General features: G+C 38.0%; 1 protein-coding gene across 2 annotated transcripts; it reads right to left on the bottom strand.

Annotated features, from left to right (window-relative positions):
* Positions 1-882: 882 nt before the first annotated feature.
* Positions 883-25,685, bottom strand: IFNGR1 (interferon gamma receptor 1). 2 transcript variants are annotated; one of them, XM_062572490.1, is made up of 7 exons: positions 25,598-25,685; positions 16,070-16,184; positions 15,669-15,841; positions 13,935-14,095; positions 12,863-13,037; positions 11,671-11,786; positions 883-5,874 (listed from the first exon to the last, which is right to left on the bottom strand). In XM_062572490.1, the coding sequence occupies exons 1-7, from the start codon at positions 25,683-25,685 to the stop codon at positions 5,371-5,373; spliced, it is 1,332 nt and encodes a 443-aa protein (XP_062428474.1). In that variant the 3' UTR covers positions 883-5,370. The 2 variants fall into 2 exon arrangements, with proteins under 2 accessions (XP_062428474.1, XP_062428473.1); XM_062572489.1 differs by lacking the exon at positions 25,598-25,685 and adding an exon at positions 22,062-22,293.
* Between the last annotated feature and the right edge of the window lie 470 nt (positions 25,686-26,155).

The raw sequence follows: 26,155 nt of genomic DNA, 5'->3' as shown, positions 1-26,155 counted from the left end.
CAGCATCGGAAAAGGCTCGTTTACAATTTACATTGCTGCTTACTGTTCTATTCCATACGTATTACAAATATTTGACAATTGCAGAATTATTTTTGCAGAAGATAGGCTGAGCTAGCAGCCAGAACCATGTGGGTTGTTAGCTGATGGTTTGCTGTGTCTAATATAAGTATGTATTTATAAAACTGTGGCCAGACAGTAGGGAAAAAACCTTCTTTGCCACAAAAATAAATGAAAAAAATATTTTTTCAGCCTAATCAGCTGGTCAGTTCATTGTCCAATTGCACAAATGAGTCGGAAAGCATGAGTGAGAGCTGTATACAAGCACAATTAAAAAAAAAAATCCTTAGGAGAGAGAACAACTGTGACTGCAAACAAGTAACTCCTAATAGATTAATAAAAAATAGCTAATCCATCATTAAAATTTCTGACATGTATAATAAGTTTAAATATAGTAATTAATGTATTTTATAAATTCAGTAATTTTTCAATGGAATTTAAGGACAGTCTCCAGACTCAGGCATCATGAGCTTAACTCAAGTTATTCCCTGCTGCATCAGTAGCGAGAAGGCAATTTCTCAGCAAGAAGTTGCAAAGCTAATGACCTCGCCAGAATCGGTGCGTGAGCCCACATCTCCCCTGCACGATCACCTGCTGAAGTACAGCAAAGGTTTAACCTTGCATCTGTAAGGGAGAGACGCCTCTTTCAAAGCAAAGGGATGCAATCACGTCCTCAAGCTCAATGGGAGTTTTCAACCACCAACTCTGATGAGTGGTATTTCACCCACAAGATCTCTCAACAAGAAGTGAGAGTGCTTTACTTTAAAACTCATTCTTCTACATGCTAATATATCTGGCAAATAAAGCACAGCAACTGGCTATATGTAATTTCACATGGATATATCACAAAGCATTTTTATTCGGTTTTAGTAAAGCTCAAGCATATGTAGTACACGTAACCAAGGGAACAAACTGAGCAAGCTTCAAAATGTAATTTATTTTTCAGTATAGAAGCTAACAGTAGCAAAAAGGAGAGCACATATTTGTCTTTGCAATTTTTTTAATTCAATATAAAAACATTTAAAATTTACAGTATTTACAAGCAGTTTGGTTATAAACTTGAGACAAGAACCAAAGTACGCTCAGCAGGTCCATTCTGGATAGAATGTTGAGCTTACCATGGCCAAGATGATTTGGGTTAGATGTTGGAAAAATATTTTTGAAGGGTAACGCACTGCTAGAATAGATTGCCTGGTGGTGGTGTGGAGTCATTAGACACGTTGGAGGAATGATGTGGGTGTCTGCAGAAAAATGAACTAGATCTCTGGAGCTTCTGTCTAGCCCAGTGATTGCATTAGTTTAGAGAAATGAAAAATGTGTTAATAGATACAGGTTTCATACTTAAAAGATAGTTTTAAAAAAATCACACTGAAGATATCTATGCAGGTCACTATAAAAAAAAATCTGTATTTTGGCTTAAATATAGAGTACTTATAAAATAAGATGAAAGGAGGCTTTTTTGAGACACATTGAAACTATTAATGTGAATAAACTGTTTACGTGGCATTACTTCAAAGCAACCAGTTACTTCTAGCTTTATTCGAGGAAAAACAGCTCTTTGCATGCACGTCTCTTCTCTTGGCACCTTAACCAGCGAGGGACTACAAACATACGTACATGTCTGTTCGAAGCAACTAGGTCCACTATAAGACGTCTTGTTTTCACAGATGTCAGTAGATCTGCTGTGTGCATTTTTTAAAACTCTATTTATATGAATAAGCATAAAAACAGCACCAAAAACAGCATTTGGTGCTTCTTGCCAGCAGTTACCACAATACTATTAAGTGCAGAATTGATTAGAAAAATTGCAATGTCCAAACAAAAAGGACAACTAAAGAAATTCTTAGAAAAGTTGTTAGCTGTATTTGTTAAGTCATCCCCATGTTTTCCGTCTCAGGAAGTCACCACACCACAAGCTGCTAGATACTGGACTGTATGCTGGCAGAAGTACCACTGTGTACTTATCTTGTTTCTAGGGTTTCTGTAAGTACCACTACTGAGAATTGCTAGAGATGAGACTGTGGGAAATGGAGTTTATTTAACCCAGGGGATATATTTTTGTTTCATTGTGACCTCACATTTTCAGTTAGTCACAGCTAACAAATAATCTGCTACTTTATGCTCCCAGCAAACGTCTCCAATTTGCAATCATAAAACGTGAAAGCTATCTGAGCAACTGAAATATCTAGATGTACTCCTTGGTTGGCTCAAACTGCCCCATCCCACTGACTTCTAAGGTTAAATATGCAGCACTTAGATGACACACCTGTACTGAAAGTGATGCTTCAGTGGCTTTTGTAACTAGCGTAGACATGTTCAGGTATTTAAAGTTACTATTGTGATAGTTTCAAGAAGAGGTTAGTAACATATGTATATGTTGCTTACTACAAAATACCTAAGTTCCTGCACTTGAGTTTCAGGTCACAGAGTAACAGTGCCTTTCCATTACACAGAACTACCCACCATGCCAAATTCTTGTATTTATTTGTGTTACGTCTGATCAATCTTAACTATACCTACCCTTAGCACCTGGCTGGTCCCTTCCACTTACAGGGCTCTGTATGCCTCAAAAGATCCAGGACAGAGCAATGTATAATGCAGTACTGCAAGGGGAGCGGGAAGCAAAACAATCTGAGGTCACTTCGTTTCAAAACCTATCTGCCTTCACACAGGCAAAAGGTATCACTTTTTTTTTCTTCCAGAAAGGCACCAAAAAAAAAAAAAAAAAAAATCGACAGAAGAAAACTATCTAGAAGAGAAATCACTTTGTGAGCACACCTATTCATAGGGTGAGTGTTAATAAATCATTTGCACAGAGAACAGTGCCAGATATTAGAGTTTCAAAATGCATTGCTAACACTGTAAATCTAACATTTCTAAGAACTTACATAATTCTGACAGAATAGTTTTGAGGTAGACAAACCAAATGAAATGACTACTATGGCTAATCCCTGACATTTGTCAGGGACAACATTTTTGGGGTGCAACTGACAAGAAGAAAATAAGTTGCCAATCGTGAGAAGATGAAATACTCTTAGCAGTAGCAAAGAAAATGGTTACTCAGCAAATTAATGTCCAATTAAATACTTTTCCAATAAAACAAATGATACCCCCCCAGCTTTCAGTACCCTAAATTTCCCTGCTAAGCAAAGCCTAACTTTAGCACTTATCTGACTTTTATAAGTTCCCAAGGTATTTATTGCAGTTCATCTTTATCAACAAATCTACAAAACTCGAAAGAAAGGACAACAGCTTCAAACTCTGTACAAAACACAGCTACTCATCTCCTTAGTAGCACAGATGGCTAACAGTACACTTCAGCGTTAATCCATATGATTAATCAAAGTCAATTTAGTTGAAACTTCAACTCCTGCTCTTTTGCTGGAAATACACTATTAGATTCTGAGAATCAGTCACCTGCACTAGTTGCTAGGAACTCAACCCAGGATATGACACTGAAAAAATTACATGGTCCAAACTAGACTTAAATCTAATGCAGAAACACAAAGTCAGTTAAAACATACTGAAATCTTTCTAACTCAGCTCTCTGTTAAAATATAACTGCAACTTTTGCCTTCTTGATTCATCTTTTCCTCAAATTATCAAAATCTGCTAGCAGAACATCTTCCTGTGAGTAGAGAATGGAAAGACAGTTCTCTTGAATCCTTCAGGAATTGTGCATCTATCACTGTGGTTAATGGCTGACATCTGTAGGAAAGGAAACAGTTCAGTGGTTCCTCTAGAAACTAACTTTATCGTATAAATATTCATACCAGTGAGGAACATAAGCACAGAAGTACTACAATACTTGTTTTCTTTCAAAACCATTTGCTGTAATATGCAAGATTTATGAGTTTTTGAACATTTGATACACCTATAAAAAAACTTTTAAAACAAAGACTTTTGTTTAAAAAAAAAAGTGTGCAGACACACCATCTTGCTTCTGTAAAAAAATATCATTTTCCCCTGAAGTAAGCTTCATTAAAACCTATTATAAATATTTCAAAATAACAGAAAAAGCACACTTGCCATAACATCTTGTTTAAAGAGAAAATAGCAGGATTATAGGTGTTAGACTCGCAACACTTTAAAATAAATATAAGAACTATAATTCTCATTCCTTGACTTTCAAAATTATAATCTTATGCTTTAACATTCAATGTGCTGTCAGATGACTAACTTAGGAACTAAAAACCATCACACTGCTTCTTTATTGTTTTGAGATGTATTTGAGAGGGAGAAAGTTTGGTGTAGTTTCTGATTTATGTCACAAGAACTAAAAAATGCTAGTTATTTCCAACCTGCTAGAAAACAGCTTAGTTGTGACTGGCAGGACTCCTGTTAATTTCTATCAAAAAAAAAAAAATCACACTGCCCTAAGAATAAGAATAGAAATGCTCTGGAGGAAAACAAGCTTTTGAATTTTGAAAACATTTTTTTAAGAATTTGTGTAACCAGATTTGAAATAAACTTCTTTCAATGAGGATCAATCAGCCTGCTAACAGAGGAATTCAAGAATGTGAATTGGTTACACAACATATTTAGGCAACCCAAATCGACGCAGCTATACATAGCTATTATAAAAAAAAAAACTTTTTAGAGTCACAGGAAAAAAGTCTAATGTTTACTAATGGAAACGTAGAAAGTAATAATCTCGCAGTGCATCCTTCTAATTGCACGATAAGACAAATAGTTGATTCTTGGCAATGGAACCACATTTCTCAGTTCCTGTGTGGTGCATGAAAGAGCTATAGGTATACTCTTAGAAGAAAGAGTAGGAATTCTTTTAATACAAAAATATTCTTTAACCACTTAAGAGAAAACAGAAAAGCAACAGAACATCTTCAATAAAGGCACAAACTCTCAAATATTTGTTGCACACCCCTAACATAAACAAGTGAAAGACTTCTTAAGTATTCAGTTCATAGAATTAATTTCAAAAAGGATGAGAGACAGAATTAAACAATGATACAGCAACTGCTTTATATTCCTTCATGAAATATCTGTTCTCCATAGAGTACTACTAAAAAATTAAGTTGCTACTTCCTGCTTCAAATAGTATTCTATGCCACATACACTAACACTTATGGAAGTGACAGGTTACTATGAAACTTTTCCCTACTTTTAATGTTATTCTTAGGTACTATTCTCAGTTGCATTTCAGAATACCATTTTAGTAAGATATATACTGGCTGTTCTGTTTGGATCAGGATATTTTAACTCTTTAGATGTTGATAATATGATCAATACTCTCTATAAACTTCAGTAATGCTGTTCTTCATGAGTTCTGGTTAAACGTTGCAGTTACCCTGGTTAGTCAGTGGGCCTGTATGCAATCACAGGTCGTTCTTCACCAACATCAATCAACATATCTAATGGCACATGAGGTTTGTCATAGCCTGAAAACTTGAGACAGCTGCTTGGACTGACTGTTCTTTGTACTTCTCTGGTAGAAACCTCAGGATCTGAAGAGTTACTGCCTGTCTCTGTTTGATTTGACATTTCTCTGGCAGAAATGAAGTAACTCTCTCTTGCTTTATGATTTCGTTCATCTTCAGAGGATACTTCCTCTGTACTTTCCTGCATAGAAGCCTCTCCTGTGTTGCTTGCTGCCTCTGGCAAAAGAACAGAAGATGCTTCTTCACTGGAATTCTCAGGATTAACAATTTCTCCTTTTTGCTCTACCTTCATTGGGTTCACTTCATCATTCACTAGCAATGCTGGCTCATCTGGCACGAGGCTTACCACAGAGTTGTATTTTATCTCTGATTTTGGTTCTACAAAGTTGTCTGTGTTTAGGTTTCTTATCACACTGACCTGAAATGAAAAAAACAAAAACAAAAAAAGTTTTACTTTTGTGTAAGTTATCAACTTATCAGCTTTAGCTTCTGACAAAGTTCAGAGGTAAAATACATGTGTGTGTGTGTGTGTGTGTGTGTGTGTGTGTAATATAAATTTAATTTTATTCCAATCATTTCCAACAGAAATTAGCAACATGAGACTCTGGCAAGTTCATTAGCCTATAGCTATGACTCCAGCTGTTTGATTAATGCTTTCAAGCAAGTTCACGAAAGTGATTTCAATGTGCAAGTACACTGCAAGGACCAGTTCCACTCACAGGTACAATCCTCTCCTCCTACATTTTAACTCATTTGGAGATCACACTAACAAGGAGAGGAGCGGGGGGGGGGGGGGGGGGGGAAGCAGCAGTACTTTCTCTTGAACCAGTTTCAGCAACCTTTCAAGCCCATCCATCCACATGGGCATAATATGTAATTATTATAGTTTTTTAGCACTGTCTCAACTAGGAGAGAAGAGAGCTTCCAAAACAGATCTTTAAAATTATATGAGAACCTTTAAACAGTCCTGCTAGTCACATCTCTGCTGAAGTCTTCCTGGTCATCCCTCCAATATCACTAAGCACTCTATCAGTCCTGCAACAAACTTTGCTTCCCTTTGGAAACTCCACTGGCAGAAGCACGCATCAAGTCCTTCAATGGCCAGGCTTCAGCATGTTTTAAATAGACATGCTTTCAGGCTGTTTAGTTTCTTCAGATTTAGCTTGATTTGGTTGTTTTTGGATTTTTTGTTTTGTTTTGAAGGTATTTTCAAGAATACACATGAAAAACAAAAGAGGGTAGGTTTTCAGCTGTGTAAAACTGTCCACCAAAGCAAGCACAAAATTTAGGCAAACTGTTACTCTGTTCAAGAGTTTTTTCAAATTTTGTAATTCACTACACATGTATTATGAAGCATGAGCTACTATGGATGAGCTAAATTCTTACTGAGATGTACATAATCACTGTTTTTTGAGATACTTTGTTAGATATTTTGACTGAAAATATTGGTTGAATCAAGTCTGAAAGGAAGGATGTAGGTATGCAAGAAAGAAGGTGGGGAAAAAAATAGTGTGGTTTAAGTAAAGTTCCAAATAGGCAAAAAGAATCTCCCATTTTGTACTTTTATAAGAACTGAGACAACCATCAAAAATCAGACCATTAAATTTAACTGTGCTTAACAAGGATCTTCCTTGATCAAAAGGCCTTGAGGCTGTATCTCTACACTTACACCTTTACAGTGCACTGGCTTTAGCGGAACTGATGTCATTCCTTCAATTCTCACTTCACTCCTGTACCATCCCCTTCAATTGCCCTGGTATCTGTTTATGATACTGTGGTCTATGCTGGATCAACGAGACTATTCCAGTTAAAAAAAAAAGAAAAAGAAAAAAAAATACCAAAACAAACATTCCATGGAAATGAATTACTCATAATCTGAGTTTTACAACAGTTGTGTTAGCAGAACGAGGGTGAGATGATCTCTTAAAGTCAAGGAGTATGACTGGAAACTAGTTAAAACAGCATTAAAGTGGCTTCTGACACTGAGAATATGCCGCACTACAATGTAACAGCCCTTCAGAAAATGAATATCCAGAGAGAATGATGGCTGTTATATGGGAGTAGTCAGTATACTACATAAAGAATATACAGAGTAATTTTGCATGAGCAAAATTTGGGAACTAACCATACTTAAGAAGCTGATGTTTAAAAGATAGTTGCAGAAAGTAGAATGCAATCAAGAAGGTGCAGATACTTAAAAACTTATGAAGAGTTGTTAGGATTGATGTTGTACCTCTTGAAAATCTATTTATACAGATATATAGAAAAATACTGGATATTTATGTCATATTTACATTGATCTTGAAGAAATCAGAATCTGCAGCTTTTTGGAGTACGAAAAAAAAATCTTACTCCAATAGTCACACAGTAAGTGATACAAGAAGATAATTACTTAAGTTAGAATACTTAAAGAACATGAATTAAAAATGAATGCTATACAAAATATAGCTAAAAGGTGCATTTACAACAGTACGAACCTTCCTCTCCCCCGCCACATGCACCTGCTATACTACAGTAAAAACAAAAGAAATCAAACCAAATCAAGGGATTTCTTCCTGTCCTTTACATCCATGTATAAATCTTTAAAGTCATATTCCTAAAATGTGTCATATTCCTAAAATTTCACAATGCTTGCTGGCAATGCTTAGTGAGATAAAATCCTGAGGATAAAATACATACACTCTGTACAAATACATCCAAGATTTTGTTCTCAAAAATAAAATCAGTTTTTTGCCTAAAGCAACATGGAGTAGACACTCTTACTTCCATCAATGAAACGTGGAAGCCACTGGAAGAAAAAAAGCCTCATAGGTTTCCTGGTACTAAAGGCAAAGAGTCACTGAGTCACAATTTATACAAAATAATTTAGCAATTCACACAGTCATTTCTAGTTTCAAAGAGAAGAATCAACAGATCCCATTGCATTAATCTGAATGCCATTCAAAGCATCTCCAGTAAAAGGTGCAATTAAGACATAGGTTACTATTTGAAGAGAAATATTTACTATAGTTAATACTTTTCTTTTGTGTACATAATACAATATTGATAAACTGAGAGCCAACAAGAGAGCTTAAGCTGCATCTCAGCACTATTTTCTGGCATGATTCATGTGCTCAGATATTTTAATATCTCCAAAAAGAACACTTCAGGTTATAGGTCTTTCACCACATTAATAGACTAGATTGTTGCACAGGCAGAAGCCTGGCTCCAGGATACATATAAATGACATTCTCCTCCCCGCCCCCCCCCCCCAAAAAAAAAAAAAAAAACAGTAACAATCAAGGCACTTAACAGTTTGTCTTAATTTTATTTTCCGAGGGTTTGTCCACCTAAACACTCTTAGTAATTTTCAGGAGCACGTTCCCTGGAGGAGAGTTTGAGAAGTCCATTTCAAGTCTCATTAGGGCTTTGACAAAATCTACATAGTCTTTGCATGTTTTCATAAATTGATGCTGGGTAAATATACAAAATAGAGGACCCTTTTGCTGCCCTATAAATGTCAACACAGGGAAAAATTATTTCACAAAAGCTAATAAAGCAACTTATCTGTTGTCAGAAAATTGTGGCAGTTACCAGTTAATAAAATTACAGGGACAATTAGTCACACAATTGGGAGAACCAGTTTCTCCAAATTAAAAAATTATGTTGCAAAAGCATAATGACCAAAAAGTCAGAGTCAAAGAGAAAATTCTTGAGTGTTTCATCAGTATTTCTAGGTGCTCTGCATATACACTAAGAGAACGCAACCTTGTCATCTCTGCCAGGCTTGGAAAAAAGCATCAGCAGATGGCAGAAATGTTGATTTAAGCATAAGTTTAAACCAGCTGAGACTGATATGCCCAAGGCTTATTCCTGAACTAAGGAAAGGTTCCTTTTAAAGTGGATAAACTCATATCATAAACCTTAACACCAAAATCTGGATATTATGCACAGGACAAACTGGAATTACTGAAGATGGTGGGTGGGAGGAGAAACATCTTGAAATACTTTTAGTGAGATATCTGAAAAATAATGAACAGCTCTTTAATTACAGTGGGACTGCTGATAACATCATATACCTATGACCCAGTAGAAGACAACTAGCATGATGAAGTCTTGTAAACAGTGTGCTCCATTTCACAAGATTCATATTCCTAATAGGGTCCCTCCTACTATGAATAGTATTATGAACACAATTAAACTAAGAAACTCTCTTAAGAAAGCATCCATACTGTTAGTCACATTTACATGTTATTTCTTGGAGTCCTAAAAAGCTTACAGAAGACAATGTAAGTGTTTGAGATCTAAATTGCAATGGATTTTTTTTCTTTTCTTTGACTATATGAACAGCAAGGCAGCTGCATGATGATGGCTTTTTTTTTTTCCCCGATGACGGAGAACTTCAACTTGCTGAAAGTCATTCAAATGATTTAATCTTTTAATATCTTTTAGTGTCTACTTAAAGCTGTTAGGAAGCAGACCTCTGGAAGGCAGCTCTCCTAAAGTGGAACACCTTGCCTTGCCTGGTAACATACAGGAAGACTCTATAGATGCTTCATTTTCAGACAAGCTCACGTAAAGCACAATAGTCATGACCTGTATGGAAAGATACGTTTAGTGCAGATTTAAAGTACAGTGACAAAGTACAGGTCTAAGATGTCTGAAGAGATAATTCTCATGTTATTCATATAACCTGCACTGAAACTATCTTTGCAAGCTTTACTATTTAGATCAGAGAATTCAGTGGAAATGGACAGAAGGTAAGGAACTTTACAAACAGTTCTAAGTCTCATACAGTTCCTTACAACAAGGCATGAAACACACATTCTACTTGTGTGATGTTCTTTTTCCTAATCCCTTAGGCATGGTATCACAATAGTTTTGAAAAACCAGAGCAACAAGGCATTTACTGGGCATAGCTTAGAGTCATTCTGGATGAAAGTATTTTTTACTGTAACAAATTATCTTCATGAAAATTGCATATACAGGTAGAATATATCATTATGTATTCAGATTACTACACTTTGGTGTGAACAAGAAGCTTAAAGAAATCAATGTCTCACTTTTCCTGCAGGTACGTGTGCATGATATCTGGGTCTAGTTGTAGATTCCCTCTGATAAATTTATCTCATCTGATTTTCTAAGTCTACAGCATGCATGGCTGCCTCTGAGCTTGTTCCAAGGCTTCTGTCACAGTCCATGGAGAGGAACAGGCATTTTAGAGGGTGCTTTGCCTAATCAGATTTAGATATTCATTTCAAAATGAGATGAATCATGTATGTGCTCCATCAACTCTATAGCAAGCTGTTACCTAGTTAGTAAAGAGACATAGCATCACTACTTTGGATATCTCCATTTGTTCAAAGCAATCTCACCTCCTAATATTCTATTTCAAAAGAAAGCTGGCTCCAGAGGAACCTTGGGTGTTGAGCTACCCCCGCACCAAAATGGAGTCATTTTAAGGGTCTGGAAGTTGAAAGATATGGAATTGAAGATCACTGCCCAGTCTCTCTAGAAATCATATGAAGCTTTCTGTATCTACTAAGAAGATAAAACTTGATATGATTACCAGTTAAGGATGACTGCTGCCCCATATGACAGTTCTTGAAACTTGCTGCTGATTGTTTATTTGTGACTAATAAGACACTAGAAATATAATATAACAGTACTTGTCCAATGCTCTGCTCTGGTCTGGTGTAGAAGACTAAAAGTTCCCTGCAGACAAAGCTGAGCAGCTGCTGACTCCTTTTCCCTGCAACTGCCCTGTGTGAGGGCAGATTTCCTCGAATGCTTCTTCCTTCTCTCTACACCACTACAACTGCTTTTTCTTAGTCCACACATTGCTGTAATAACATTAAATGATCACAATATTACCATAAAATGAAGACATCTCACAAATGTCCCTATCATTAGAATGAATACAAATGTATGCATGTGCACACACACTCAGCTTTTAGGAACTAAGTTTTCAAAATGGATCAAGTAATGTTGCTTCAGTTAAAAAGAGACTGAAGTCTAGTCCTAAAATAGATACAGAGCACCTGGTTTCAGAGGCTGTGAAAATCTTAGACAGATATAAAATCTAAACCTCTATGAGATCATACTTAAAAAAAAAAAAAAAAAAAAAAATAAGAGAGAGAGGGAGAGGGAGAGGGAGAGGGAGAAACAAAGCTGTTACAGTTATAAAACTTAGATAACCGGAGAGTAAAAATCTGATAGAGAAGTTTGAACTTACCAAAGACTTAGGCAGTTTTATATTCTTCTTCCTTAGTTTCTTGAAGCCACAACATAGAGTCAAAATTAGACTAAAGCTCAGGATAACACCAAGCACAATTATAATATTTTGTGTGCCTAGGAAGTTAGAGAAAAATTTGTCAAGAAATTTGGAAAATAAACCACTGCTGTATCATTCAGAATAACTTTATAAACTAAAATAGCTTAGAACTCTTAGCTGCAATACGTGAATGTACCAATGTATCCCCTTTCTCATTCAATAACTTGAAAATTTTGTGTCATTATTTTTATACATTGTTTTATAAATTATGAATACAGCAGTGTTTTTATAGAGATAAAGAAATTTTATAAATACTTTTTCATTCCTTAGAGATGATCAGCGTGGATAAGGTTTTTTTTTTCTTTCTTTTTTTTTTTTTTTTTTTTTTTAACTTTTTTCATGTGATGATATTTTAATTGACATAAGAATTACCACACACGTAATCTATGTCCAATAAAACTATGAAGTCTTTCAAAACATAGAACAGCTAATTCCCCAAGCATATTGCTTTTCCTCTGCAGAAAGAAAGGACACATGACTGCTTTTACCAATTTTATCCCTTTTCTCTACTGAACTTTTGGTCCATATTAAATGACACTGAAAAAATCTGTAAAAGATACAAAGTTGGCTCACTAGCTGACTTCATTCTCTTAAGAAAAAAAGATGATGATACCTTAATTTTTTTACCACGTTTATTGTTACTTCAAACTCATGAAGGCCTACATGCATTTTCTTTGGAGATACAATTCAGCAAAAAGCAATCTGTTACAAGATGGATGTTGCGCTTCTGAAAACTGTGCAACTCACCGAATGATCTGTTTCTCATTTGTTAATTATACTGATGATCATGTACAGTCAAAACAAATTCTAGAATACCAATGAAGCAGGACCCCCCCCCCCCAAAAAAAAAAAAAAAAGAAAAAGAAAAACAGGATCACCTGAAAATAACATATTATCTTTAGAAATCTTTAGAACTGGGAGAGTGCATTTGGAAAGAATGACTGTTTTCACTTTTCTGATACTTTCCAAGTATCAGTCAAGTCAGTGCACGGCTATACCAGAGTCAGAATACTTAGCTAAAATGAATCTCTGGTCAGACTTTGTATGACAGCTCTTCAGTTACATTCTTACTAAATTTTTAGAATCCTCTTACTCAAAGTCTGCTCAAGAGGAACATGAATGCAGCCTTCCGACTTGGTGCCAAATATTAGATCATCATACAAACTTCCCTTCGCCGAAACACAGTAAGTGGAATCTTCAGAAGGAACTGGGATGTTTAGGCTACATTTTCGCATATTACAATCGTCCGCAATGAATTCCTCTTTACTCTATAAAAAAGCAAAGCTCTATTGTATCATTTGACTAAATGCAACAAAATAAAAATTACAGCCCTTCCAAAACATAACAACATTATTTGATATGCGGTTCTACATATCTATGCACCTTGCTAAAGCTATGAACCTCGTCTATCAGTGATTTCCAAAAAGAGAACAGTTTTACTTGCTACCTTAAGGAGTTATATATATTTGATCAAACTATGATGCTTACAGCTAAAATTTTCAGATGCATCCAAAATAGGCTCTGTTGATAGTCTTTATTTACATTCCAAGTTCACTAAATTCAATTTCTAATTCCATAAAAATGGTACCTGGATGCATTTGAAAAGTTAACTCTATAAACAAACATATCTGCTATGAGTTTTCTCAAGTTCACTCTCCATGATTGCTAAACAAATGAAGCGGTATCAGTATCTTTAAAATTAATCTTCTGATACAAAAGGTCCACACAGAGCAGTGAAAAGGGCACAAATAAAGTTACCAACGCTTTAGCAGGAGTGCAGAAAAAAGAGCATGTAATCTATGCAGCTTGGTTCCTATGAGTGCTGCTATATGGAGTTCTTTCAAAGAATTAACCTTTTTGTAGAAAATAGAAGCAATCCTAACTTTTGTATACAGCTCATATAATAATCTTTACTATTAGACATACATTTGGACAACTAACATCTAGATCTGCATGTCATGTTTCTCATCACTAGATCCATTTGAAATTTTAGGGTTTCACTTTGCATCAGTAGTCTTATGTTACATTCAGCTGTTTTTCTGATAACTGTTACCTTTATTTGCTAAGGAAGATTAAAAAAAAAATCTAGTATTAAAGAGTGGACTCCCTGCTTATGTATTTAAAACACAAATATTTTACTTTGAAGTTTTCACTTTGAAACTTACCTGATTTTTACTGTCCCAAAAAGTCACTGTATATATGAGCTCTGAATAAATTCCTCTGATCCAAGGATAAAGCTCCACAGATGGAAATGGAGGATGGTAAATGTCAACAGTGATTTTGTCACCGTGCCTTGAGAGATGCAATTCAGGTGGTCCTATTTTTCCTGAAACACATTGGACTTTTTCTATTAGGTGAAAGCTTTTGATATAGTATCGAGATATAGAAATCTAATAAAATTTGCTATTTACAGTTAACATCCAAAAATGCATTAGAGATTTGAGAAGAATTACATGTTTATTTTAATGCTGTTAATATTGTACAGCTGTAGTACTGAGAAGTAATAAAGGCAGATAGACACAAGCATGAATCTGTTTCTGAAACAGAAGCAACAGAGATGGCCAAAAGAGAATTTTAATGTTAAAAAAACCTCAGCTTTCCTACCTATACAAGGTCACACAATTCAGCTCACTGATAACAGTTAGGAGGAAAAAAAAAAAAAAAAACAGACCACTTAAACATTTATGGATAAATAAGAACAGAACACAAAATACTTCTGACTAAATCCTACCCATAAACTATGTTCAAATGAAAACAATACACCACCAAAAAAAGGTTATTTGAAAATCTAAACAAGTAGTGACTCGAACAATAGTAGTTAGGAAGTCTGATTTTCTGTGGCAATAGCCTACACGAATTTTTTCTCTCTAACGATCTGACTGAACATATTTGTCTCTTGTTCAATGGAAACATTACTTTGGGTCTTTCTTCCATGCATCACTGCCAATTTTCTGCAAACTGTGGAACTCAGCATTATTTCCATGACTTCTCTCCCTTTGGCAAATGGTTTAAACTGACCATTGATTCTAAGTCATGAGAGTACTAGGTGAGGGAAGAGCAAGGAAGAAACAGGGAATTGTACAGGCAAACAAGGAGACACTCTCTATTCCTACAACTCTAGCAATGCAGAAATCCATCTCTCTCTAAAGCACAGCCCAAAGCTATGAGAAGAAACAAGCTCAGGGGCAATATCCTGCCTGAAGGTCATAACTTGAGAACGTAGCAAGCACTAAGGAAATCTCCTAGGCCTTCCCCTCTCTTGTGTGACATCTTACTTCATGCTCCCCAAATACTGCTGGGGCTTGCACCACAGTTTTGGAAAGGTTGGCTTGAAGTCTGGACACACAAATTTTACAGTATTTATGTAAAATAAAAGTACTATTCCTATTATTTGCAGCCAAAAGCATTTAAATGAAGAAGGAATAACTGTTACTTAACCAGACACAGGGGACTTTTGTAGTTTCTAGGTAACACCAACAGACACCTGAAGCTGCCAGCGAGTGCAGTTATAGTGACAAGACATCACTTGGCTGTAGTGCCAAGACATCACTTCACTGACCCCTTGAATACAACTTTTATGGGATCAGAGCTTCCAGTAGTAGTTGCCAGAAGGCAAGAATATGGGAAAGATGCACAGAGTATATCACTAACACAACTCCCCTGCTTTTGAAAGTTTTGAAAAATATTCAAATACCACAGTGGGAGGGCAAAAACATCCCTACAGAGGTAGAACTAAGAGACTTGTACTGAACAATCATACTTCATTCCAGCCTGGACTTCTGACTTTATGATATTCCCAACTGGGACACAATAATGTACTGAACAAACAAACAGGCAATTCTATTCATTTTTTAAATTTTGAGAGAAAATTACAAGGTTTAGAGTATAATGGAACTTACCATGCTTCTGAAAAACAAACTCACTTGTCTCAGCATACTCTGACTGTTCTGACTCAACAATAGCTTTAACTCGAAACCAATGGGAAGAAAAGAGGTCTTGTATTTCCCCTGAGAGATCACAAAAATGAGCTGAGATGTTCACACAAGCAGAGACGGCCTTATAAAAACCTAAGCTGTAAAACAGATCAAATAATAGTTAATACAGTTGCCACTTACCGCACAATATGCTGCCTGTGACAAAACATCTGACAAATTTTGCTTTAATTTACATGTAGGCAACCTTCACTTATCACTATATGACTTCACCAAACAGAAATAAAACCATTTATCATAGACTGATTGCTTTTATATGCTTCTAGAAAATATGAAGTACAGGAAATAATGAAAGAATAAGAACTTACTTGTAAGGTTTGATTTCCACCGTGAAACGAGGGGTTTCAAAAATGGGTGGGTAATCCCAGTGCAAGAGAGTCTTGAAATTTTTTGATGTTATTACAGTTTGTGTTGGCAAAGGTACTAGAAACAAACAGAAAAATCTGACTTAGTCAAGCATGAGAAAAGCCAAATACATTTTTGAATTATTTGAAGACAGTAACATATTGGAAATGACTGGAAAAATTAGACAAAAATCCAAAATACTTCTCCCAAAGAGGACTCAATTTGCTACGAGTATGAACACAACAGAGCCTTGCAGGCTAATTTTCTATTCTTTTCTCTTGCAGAGATAGTCTTCTTCCTATACGCAACCCAGAACCTCTGGTAACCCTATTGAAAGCAAGTCATAGAATCGGTAATGTTTGGAGGGACCTCTGGAGATCATCTAGTCCAACCCCCCTGCTCAAGCAGGGTCACCTAGAGCATGTTAGACAGGGTTGCAGCAACAAGGACCCCCCCTTGCTGAAGCCCAGGCTTGAACCAGGGACCTTTAGATCTTCAGTCTAACGCTCTTCTAGCTGAGCTATTTAATAGTCAGTCAGTCTCTCCGGTTCAACAGCTGTGATGATTACATGGCTACTTTGGTATTATACTGATTTACTACCAGGACAGATAATATGAGTTTACTGAAGCAGAGTAGCCCAACTCCTGCAGATCAATCTTGTTCTTTGGGAACCTGATCGGGGGCGCGGGGGGGGGGGGGGGGGGAGGAGGGGGGGGGGGAAGAGAGGGGATGAAGGCTGCAGAAGCCAGGGTCTGTTCTTCAGGAAAGCCCTGCTGTCTCCAGACTCAGCCTTGCTAGACGTCAATAGTCCTCCTGTGGAAAGCCTGGGTTTGGTATGAATTTCTAGCAATGACATTTTTAAGTCTCCTATGATATTTCTTAAAATATTACAATAAATTGTCATTAAAATGTTATAATGAACTACTAACATTCATAAACAAAACCAACAGTGAAAATACCATGTAGTTCCACATACAGGAGAATATTTGAGACACATTTAGTATACATCAGAGGTGAGGTAGTAAATAATACAGGAATAAAAATAGCATTCATGTTTTCCTCAAACAGGAAATACGTCTGTGCTAAGCACCAGCTGGGATGGGGGAGAGATCAGCTGCAGGGGAAGGACAATAACACAGTACCATAACTATTAAAGCATGCCATAGCATATAGAAGACAGTGACAAGTGAAGGTCACTTAAACCATTTTAGTTATCACTTAGCTTCTCAATGTCTGGTTTGGCATCCTTAATACTCTCTTAATACAGCTTCTGCAAAATGCTGAAAGATAACTCATATTTGACCTGCTCTAGGCTGCTTCTTGTCCATAAAGTGAATGCTCCAAAGTTGCTCTGTGATACATTAATGAGGGAAAGTAAGCAATTTTCATGTCTTGAGAACAAGACCACAAAGGTAACACCTGACAAAGTAATTTATAGAGGCTCAGATATGCTATTAACCACAAAGACTTGATACACGCTATATACATCACTGCAAATAGTGCTGTGGTTTAGTAATTTTCTAATATGTGCAAAAGTGGTATTTCAGTTATTGGAAAAAAAGGAACACAACCATCAGATTCTCAACCACAAGAAAAAAAATGTGTCGAGTTGATAGAAGAGGTGTCAAAGCATGTAAATGCTACATTGTGCCTTAAAAGTAAATATTGATGCAATAAGCCTTACAAAATTTACTGTAGTGTACTATTATACAAATAAAACTGTATTACATAAATAAGACTGTACTTGATAGAAGAGTGGAAAAATCAAAACCCAGAGATTATTAGAGCTGCTAGTAGAAGCTTTGCTTGGCTTCTTTGTGAGTACATAACTAAAAGTCAGGTAGTTGTAACTACATATCATTTTGCTCTCTGCTCCCTCATACTTCCTCCTGTACCCACATTTTTGTATTGTTTTGTACATAGACCGACTTATGTTTACTTAGTGAACAGTCTTCAATATTATTGCTGCTATAGATCATTAGACAGTTTCCTGACTTAGTTACAAAAAGCTATTCAAACATGATTCCTAAGATGTACTATTCCATCTAAGCTCTTCTATGGTACTTATTGCTAAATTATGCTAGCAAATGTATTTAAATCTATGCAAGTATTTTCCCAACACCTCTGTAAGAGAAATGATCATTCTTGCCATTTTACCCTTGGGGATAAGACAGCGGAATATAAGTTTAGAAGGAATATAAGGTTTAGAAGTACATGTGAATACTGAGCGCCCAATTAGGATCCAAAAGATTTTACCAAATTGCTTCTCCACAGGTCCACAAAAATCTAGTCAACCTAATTGCAAAAAACTCTTGCAGAAAACAAGCCTTCTTCACGAAAAGATGATTTTCCTCATGAATTGTATCAAATGAACCACCTTCCAGTCATCAGTGATATCACCACTGACATGTCAACATCCCATAGCACAATGGCACTGCAAGCTGGCCTTGACCACTTACAGGAACAACTGCACACACTTATTGTCATTGTTCAATCCTTACTTACAACTTTGCTCTCAACGACCAAGCTAATCAAACGCTACATCTCCCACAAATTACTCCTTCTCTGATCTCTCACTTGTGATCCTCAAGACAGACCTACATGACACCTTTCAGCATGAGCTGAGAAATCAAGATAAGCCCCGAAAATGGATCAGCTTGTGATCACGCATGGAAAGTCTACTTTTAATGCCTTGATGAGACAAATCCCTTTCTTCAAGTTAATTATCTCCCCCACCTTGTTTTGACATAAATAATCTTAGTTGACCAGCTCACAGCCTCTTACACAGGCTATCTGCCTTCTAAGGATTTCTCCTCCGTTCAGGCCCCACCCTAGTGCCAACGCAGAGACAGAGCTTTGCGGCACCTCCTCCCAACTTCACAGCACTCCAGCATCAAGACTACAGGCTGCAGAGAACACATTTTCAGAGCACTAACATTTAATGTTCATAGATACTACTTCCGTGTATTGCTAGTTAAAATGCCACAACAGGCTTTTTTGAACACTGTTCTATTAAATCATAATGAAACATTAACTTTTTAAGCATGCTACAGTCTTCTGCTACGTTGTTCAGCAGGCACAACTAGGGAAAGGTAATAGTGGCTAGTGACACAACGGTAACCTTTAAATATAAAACTCTCGATTTATAATACATTTCATCAACTCAGAACCAGCAACACTCAAGGAGCAAACTCAAACAGCAAGAAGCTAAGCATGGGAAAAGCATGAAAAAATGATCAGCAAACCAAGACATGATATATGATACAGGACATTCAACAAGTTCAGTTTTGCTTCCAATTTAAATACAATCATTTCCTTCCTCACAGGTAGCTCCATTCACCTTGCTGTATCAGATGGCAATACTGGCTAACAGAAAAGCAACAGAGACTTCAGGAAGAACAGTTTTGCCTAGAGGCACAGAAATTACCCTAGGGATGTGCAATATAGAACTACTTCAGACAGCATACCTATGTCCAGAGAATATGTGAATAAAAGGAGAAGGTAGGTGGGTAGACCAGTCTTAAGATTATGGAAACTAAATATGCTTGGATTTTGAGGATAAAGAACTGAAAAGTTAAAGTAGGAAAGGGAGGAGTAAAAACAAACACAAGCAAGATTACTGAATAAACTAGAAATTGAGCATTTAGTAGAGAAGATCAGATGTAGAAATGCAACCACTTAACGTTGATCTCAGCAAACTGACAAAAGGATCAACTTTAAAACAACATACGCTGCTCACTGAGAGAAATGTATTTGCTCATATATAAGCAGCTCAGACCATTTAATCAATCTTCCCATATAGGGTACAAAGATCTCAGCAAATGTGACATGCATTGTTGTGTACAAATAAATATATATAAAAAAATCAATTATCCTCTCAATATGTGTTTAAATAAAGTATTAAAGCTCTCGAGACTTTTGCCTCTTCAGCAGACTGTTACACAGCAGACAGGAAGGAAATACATGCAGGAGGAAATCCTTTGAGATTCAAAGGCAGATGCCACTGAAAGACCTGTTTTACTACAGGTATTTGCTACTTTGTTTCAGGCTGCTAAGAAATAAGGGGGGTTTGTTTGTTGTTTTGAAGTAATGGGAGCAAGCATATCTAGCTGCACTGTCACAACTACATTCTAAAGATTAAGGATGGAAGACAATTCGTAGAACTAATACAGTAGCTGCAGACAATATATGGTACAGTGCTGCTTCAAAAACATACAAGCAAGTATGTTTTGATTATACAAGATGAGAAACCTAACCAGTCCCATTTTGTATGTTCACTTGCCTTTGTCAACAATGTCATATTGTACATAAGTTCTCTCACAAATCTCAGCAAGTTCAGAAACATGCAGATTGAGAAGATTTTTTTATCTGGTTGAAGATTATCTTGTTCACTATATGTATGTTTCTGAAAAACACTACATGGAAGACATCTGTGAAATACAATTTTGGAGCAGCCACATATTTAATAAAGTTATTTTTAAAGTATATATAGAAATATCCTGTCAAACATATATATACACACACACAACATACATAACGCATACATACATATACACACACACACAGATGTCTCAACTATTTGTTTTGCCTCAATAATGAGTTATTCAACAACAACTAAATCAATAAACTAGAGAAGGGGACACTTCACAGGAGTAAAAATGAAATAGCCTTCCAATTGATGTTTATATCCTGTGCAAAGTAAAAACAAACAAACAAAAAACCCTTCTCCCATTCTGATAGGGCTGCGGGCATTAGTATAAATACAGAGGCATTTGCTGCCACTAATCACAGAAATGGAATTTTACTGAAGGTGTCATATATGTAACAGTTTATTCTAGTGAGTCCACAATGCAGACTCTGATACAGCTTTCTAAGGCAAAAGACTTAATGAACCAGAATTCCTTCAAGTTTCACATGCCTATTGAACACAATTCCAAGCATTAAAAGTACAAATTGAAAGTGAGAACTTAAAAAAACTATGAAAGAATAATTAAAAATAAATCTTTTCTAAGTCTGTTCCAGAGCCTTTTTTGGGTTTTCATGAAAAACAAATTCCTATAATCGTAGAGTGGTATCTCAACAACAAGGACAACAGTTTCAAGACACTTCAATATGTCAATGGAGACATCAGTTTGAACTTCGTTCTGGATTCATACCAGATGGGTATCTAGCCATTTAGGCTGGAGTGTTAAAAGGCAACTAGCCACAATGCTAATGTAATAGTCTGTTCTGGGCTACAGATTGGGAAAGCAGTGTGCATCCCTCAGGTGAGGCACAGGTCTGATGTGAGCTCGTGTAGACATTTGATCTCCAGCCACTTAAACTGCATCCAGTTAAAGGGCAGCAGCTTTGGAGACTTTACAAATATAAAAATATGATTCTCCTTAGTTTTCACCACTACTGAAAGGAAAGACAAGGAGAAAAAAAAGAAAACAGATAAATCTGCACTACCCTCAGAATGCTTCTGCAAGGCCCTTTTGCAATGCACTGACTTATCATGGAAGAAAAAACAGAAGGTGGCAAAAGGCAGTTTGCACTCCAGAAAACAGATTAAGAGAGAAGCAAGTCCATGCTAAGGGTAAAGAACAGCAAATCAAAAGGAGTTAGCCTTTCATTGGAAAATGTAGAATTTCCTGCTAGAACAATCTCCTTTTGATCATTTAGAGCTTCACTGTGATCTGTTCTGAAGTAAACAGAATTGGTCTATGTTAAAGCAGAATACAGCAATCTGAGAACTGAAAGAGAGAGCTAGGAACACCCAGAACTGAACAACAGAGTTTTGGTAAGCAAACAGTAGTGCCCAGCACAGGCTCTGCAAGCACCAAATACCTGCTTCAGAGAGAAATGGGGAATGCCTGTCAGAGAGAGGGCTCTATCCATTGCTATGCTGCCCTTCAAAGCAGCATGGCACAGTTAGGATGCAGACAGCCTGTACATCTATTTCTAATACCCACCTCCTGGCAGGTCAGGTCCTAAAGGTGCACAGCCCATCACATGCCCTTGTCGAACAGCTGCAGCAGAGACACAGCTTGCAGGTTGGCTTGAGCAAGCAGGCTGAAAGACAGGCAAATACCAAGCATCAAGGTGCCAGGAGAATTTTGCTCCTGCTACCTGCTTGGTCTTCCTTAGAGTGGCAGCAGCCATGTAGCATATGGAAAAGTTTGCACATGCTTGCCTTCACAAGCTCCCCTCTGTTCCCTAAAAAGGAACCCAAACATAGACCAGTCTTGTAATGTCCCTTCTATACTCTGGTGGTACTTCCTGAACAAATTAGCAAAAATAATCTTAAATCAGTGCATATAACAGCAAGTTTTTGCAAAAAAATCTACTAGATGTTCTCAAAAGATCTCAGCAACTTCAAAAGAGCAATCTCATTCAAGTTTATAAATGAAAAGAGTTCAAAGACTAGGGGTCAGAGTTAAAGCTATTAATAAAAAATGTTTATTGAGTGAAATAAAATTAAGTAATTTAATAGAATATACAAACAGAAATATATACTTTACACAATATTTAGTACCTTTTTTACCTTTTTACTGCTACTATTTACAACAGTTTTTACTTTCTCAAGGCTCAGAGTTTTGACACTAATCCGGAGAGCTTTTTTTATTTTTTATTTTTTTTTTATGTTATTTATGGTAAATGTCCCAGGAAGGTACTATGCTGTACTAAGAGGACTGACTTGGATCACTATTAAAAAAAGAAAAAGTCAAGAAAAAAACATGCACAAATGGAATTTTTCAAAACTGCTGTAATAGTAACAGTCAAATATTGTTTTACCTGTTTTGTGACTATTCTTCCCTTTTAATAGAGCTTAATACTACCACCGTAACATATGGTATCTAAATACAGCAATCTATCATCTTGGTTTTTTTTTTTGCTTGTAGTTGTACAGAAGAACTGCTGACTGCCAATAATTATAAAATAACAAGCCAAAAAGACCAATGTATTACCCAACAGAACATACACAACTGGTGACCACATAAAGCAAGTACACACATTACTTCAAAATCAGGCTTTCAACATGCAAGAAGTACCTGAATTGCTACCACAGTTCAAAAAGTATTATAACCTTGAGCAGGTCTATTCGGGACCTCTCTTTCAGAACACTTAGATGCAGACTGGGGTTACCATCAATAAATGCCCAACTCAACTGATGAGTCACAGGCATATGTATTCAGACAAGGGCTTGCTTACATGTTAAGCATCCAGCTGTAGGCAACAGAGGTGTTCAGCTGCTCAGAAAAGAGCTGTTAGGCTGTCTGACTGCTCCAGGTAAAATTGTGTCGTATAACAAAGGACCAAGAGCGTTGATAGAAGTCCATTTCCTCCTCTTTGTTAAACTCTGAGATACGTATTACACCACTAGAGCTCTGAAAGCCCTGGTAAGACTTAAGAAAATAATCACTCTGTTGCCAAGGAAAATGTTATAAACATGTTTCAGAATTCCCCTTCTACTCTAATGTTTCCCCTGTAAGCCAGTATTGCTGCTATGTAATAATGAAATAACATCGTTAGTTTTTCATTAGTTAGTTAGTTTTTCACTAATTCACAACAATGCCTATTAGAAATCCTTCCACAATGTTTTTGTTCACTAAAAATCTACAGTTTTGCTTAAACAATGAAGTCTCTGGAGGATTATGGTTATAGAAACTGCTTCTAACCTGAGTGCTAGCCATCAGGAAAACTCTCCTTGTGTTTTCAAAATGTAACTCAGGAACGTATTCTACTCCTTTCATCTGAACGTTTGCTGCATTCATGCACAGAAAAAATGAGCTTTTTGCTTCTAAGCAGCTCACACCAGCTACTCCACAGTATAGTACTGTAGTTTTACTCAAAGGTAATCATTGTGTTGGACAAGATTGGATTACTGCAGGTTCACTTTACTATAGAAGTGATTTTCTGGCATTTTTTAACTTCAGAATTTCTTATAGCAACGTAAGAAGTCTTACATATCATCAGCAATAAAAGCACGACTTTACAGGATGCCACCTCTGGATGTCCAAAGTCAGTACTCAGCATATCAACTCTACTTACTGCTAAAAGTGTGAAAAAATGACTTCTCTGCATGGTTTACAAACCATGCAGAAAAAATTAAACAAACTGGGTGCTAAAGATCTAAACTACCAATGACAAATGAGTGGACAGGTTAACATTTTTTTCTGCTCCTAGCCCATGGAAGGTAAACCTAAATTGTCTTCAGAAGTCTTGTAAGGCCAGAGTGTACCCCACCACGAGGGGCAGACAAGTTCAGGCACTCCAGAAAGGTACAGATCTAAACGCAATGAAGCCCTGATGAATCACCATTATGCATTTGCAGAATCTGATGAGCCTGTATACATCAACACTTCTGTGACCAACTGCAAGCAGCGTTTTAGATCTTGTTTTTTTGGATAAAGGTTAGTGGAGTACTGCTGCTTTCAGCTAATGGGTGGATATGCTTCCTGGTTTTAAGCTCCTTCACAGAAAGCTTAATATGCATTACCTCATACATCTCTCAATGTTTTCAAAAATTAAGCGCAGCTGCATGTTCTCTTTGACCTGAGGTATTAGCCCCAAACCTCTGGTCTTATTAGCCACTCCAACTCCAAGCAAAAGCAGATTGAATAATTCTTTTCTTTTTCTTTTTCTTTTTTTTTATTCTTCTCCCTAATAACTCTGCCTGAACAGAGACAAAATCCGAGGTTCTTTGCTTGCAGACCAGCTCCCTTCCCAATCAGTACTGGGCTGAAAGCTGTCCCCTCGGCTTGGTCAAAGCCACGATCCTAATGCCTTGTTTGGATGCAACTACATCCATGCCCTACACTCCCCATCTCTGCTTTAAAATCTCCAGCTTCTGCTTGTATAGACACATACCCGTATAAAACACAGTAGATTAGTCCTGCTCTGTGCACATATTAGTAATACGTCATGCGCCAAAGTGCACAAATACCTGAGAGAACGGCTGGTATCTGCTATTTTACAGTAAAGGACTGTAATCATTTACTATAAATGCCATAAAATAATGAGTAGCGCTATTAATAGCAATGAGACAGCAGAGATAGATCTCAAAACGCCTTAAATATGCTGTTTTATCAGAACTAATTTGCATGCATCACTTCCAAAGAAAAGCCTTACCACGCTCTCCAGCCCTTCTTGGCTATTAACCGGTTACCGGCCTGCCGCACAGCACGCTACCGAACCCGTCGAGCCGCTGACGCTCCGCCAAACAGGACCCCCACCTCCCCGTGGCACCGTCGCCCTTCAGCGGACAACAAGGGGGCTGCTCCTCCCCCGCCCCCGGCTCCTCTCGCCGGCGCAGGGCGGCGGCGCCTCCGGCCTCGAGCAACCGCGCTCCGCGCGGGCGGTGGGGGCGGGGAGGCAGCAGGGAGCGCACTGCCCGCCCCGGGCGGCGCTGCCCGGCGGCGCCGCTGCCCCCGGCCGCCGCGGGGCGAGCCCCGTGCTCGCCGCGGGGGCCCGCACGCCTTGTCCGTCCCCCGGCCCCGCCCGGTACCTGCGACCCGCCGCTCCCCGCGGGGGGCCGCGCCCCGGCTGGGCGCCAGCAGCGGCGCGAGCGCCAGCAGGGCGAGCGGCAGCCGCATGGCGCCCGCGGCCGCTGCGAGGGGGCGGCTTCCCGCTCCGCTCCTGCGCGCGGGCCGCGGCGGCGGCGACGACAACGCCCGCGGCGCCTGCGCGATAGCGGCACCGCCCACGGGGCCGGGGCGCGCGGGCAGGCCCCGCCCGCTGGCGGGGGCGCGGCGGCCGCTGACGTTCGCCGTGTGATTGACGAGCGGCGGGGGCGAGCGGCGGCAGGGACCGCGCTGGGCGGCGGCAGGGCGGCTCCGCCGGGCGGGCGGCGGCCGTTGGGCTGGGCTGGGTTGAGGGAGGGGGCTGGGGGGGACTCCCCCGTAACGGCTCCCTGCGTCCGGGCGCGCCGCGGCCTGCGGGGGCTCGTTCAGTCATCGCTGCGTCCCTCTACATTTTCTTTCTTTCTTTCTTTCTTTTTCTTTTCTTTTTTTTTTCCCTGGCTGGTGATACCGCTTCGTGGCCGTCGGCCCCAGCATTTGTAAAC

The sequence above is a fragment of the Rhea pennata genome, chromosome 3, assembly GCF_028389875.1.
Source record: "Rhea pennata isolate bPtePen1 chromosome 3, bPtePen1.pri, whole genome shotgun sequence".
Lineage (NCBI taxonomy): Eukaryota > Metazoa > Chordata > Aves > Rheiformes > Rheidae > Rhea > Rhea pennata.
The sequence above is the reverse complement of the archived record's forward strand: the minus strand, read 5'-3'. Positions and strand labels throughout refer to the sequence as shown.

What these genes read in the sequence shown, in the direction of transcription:
- IFNGR1 (XM_062572489.1), bottom strand. Translation starts at nt 22,251, where the DNA reads ATGGCTGCTGCCACTCTAAGGAAGACCAAGCAGGTAGCAGGAGCAAAA. An exon ending in AGGACCTGACCTGCCAGGAG is followed by an intron (nt 16,185 to 22,061) that starts GTGGGTATTAGA and finishes GTTTGTTTCTAG; the next exon opens with TACCTTTGCCAACACAAACT. An exon ending in TCCTCTTGAGCAGACTTTGA is followed by an intron (nt 11,787 to 12,862) that starts GTAAGAGGATTC and finishes CTAACTTCCTAG; the next exon opens with GCACACAAAATATTATAATT.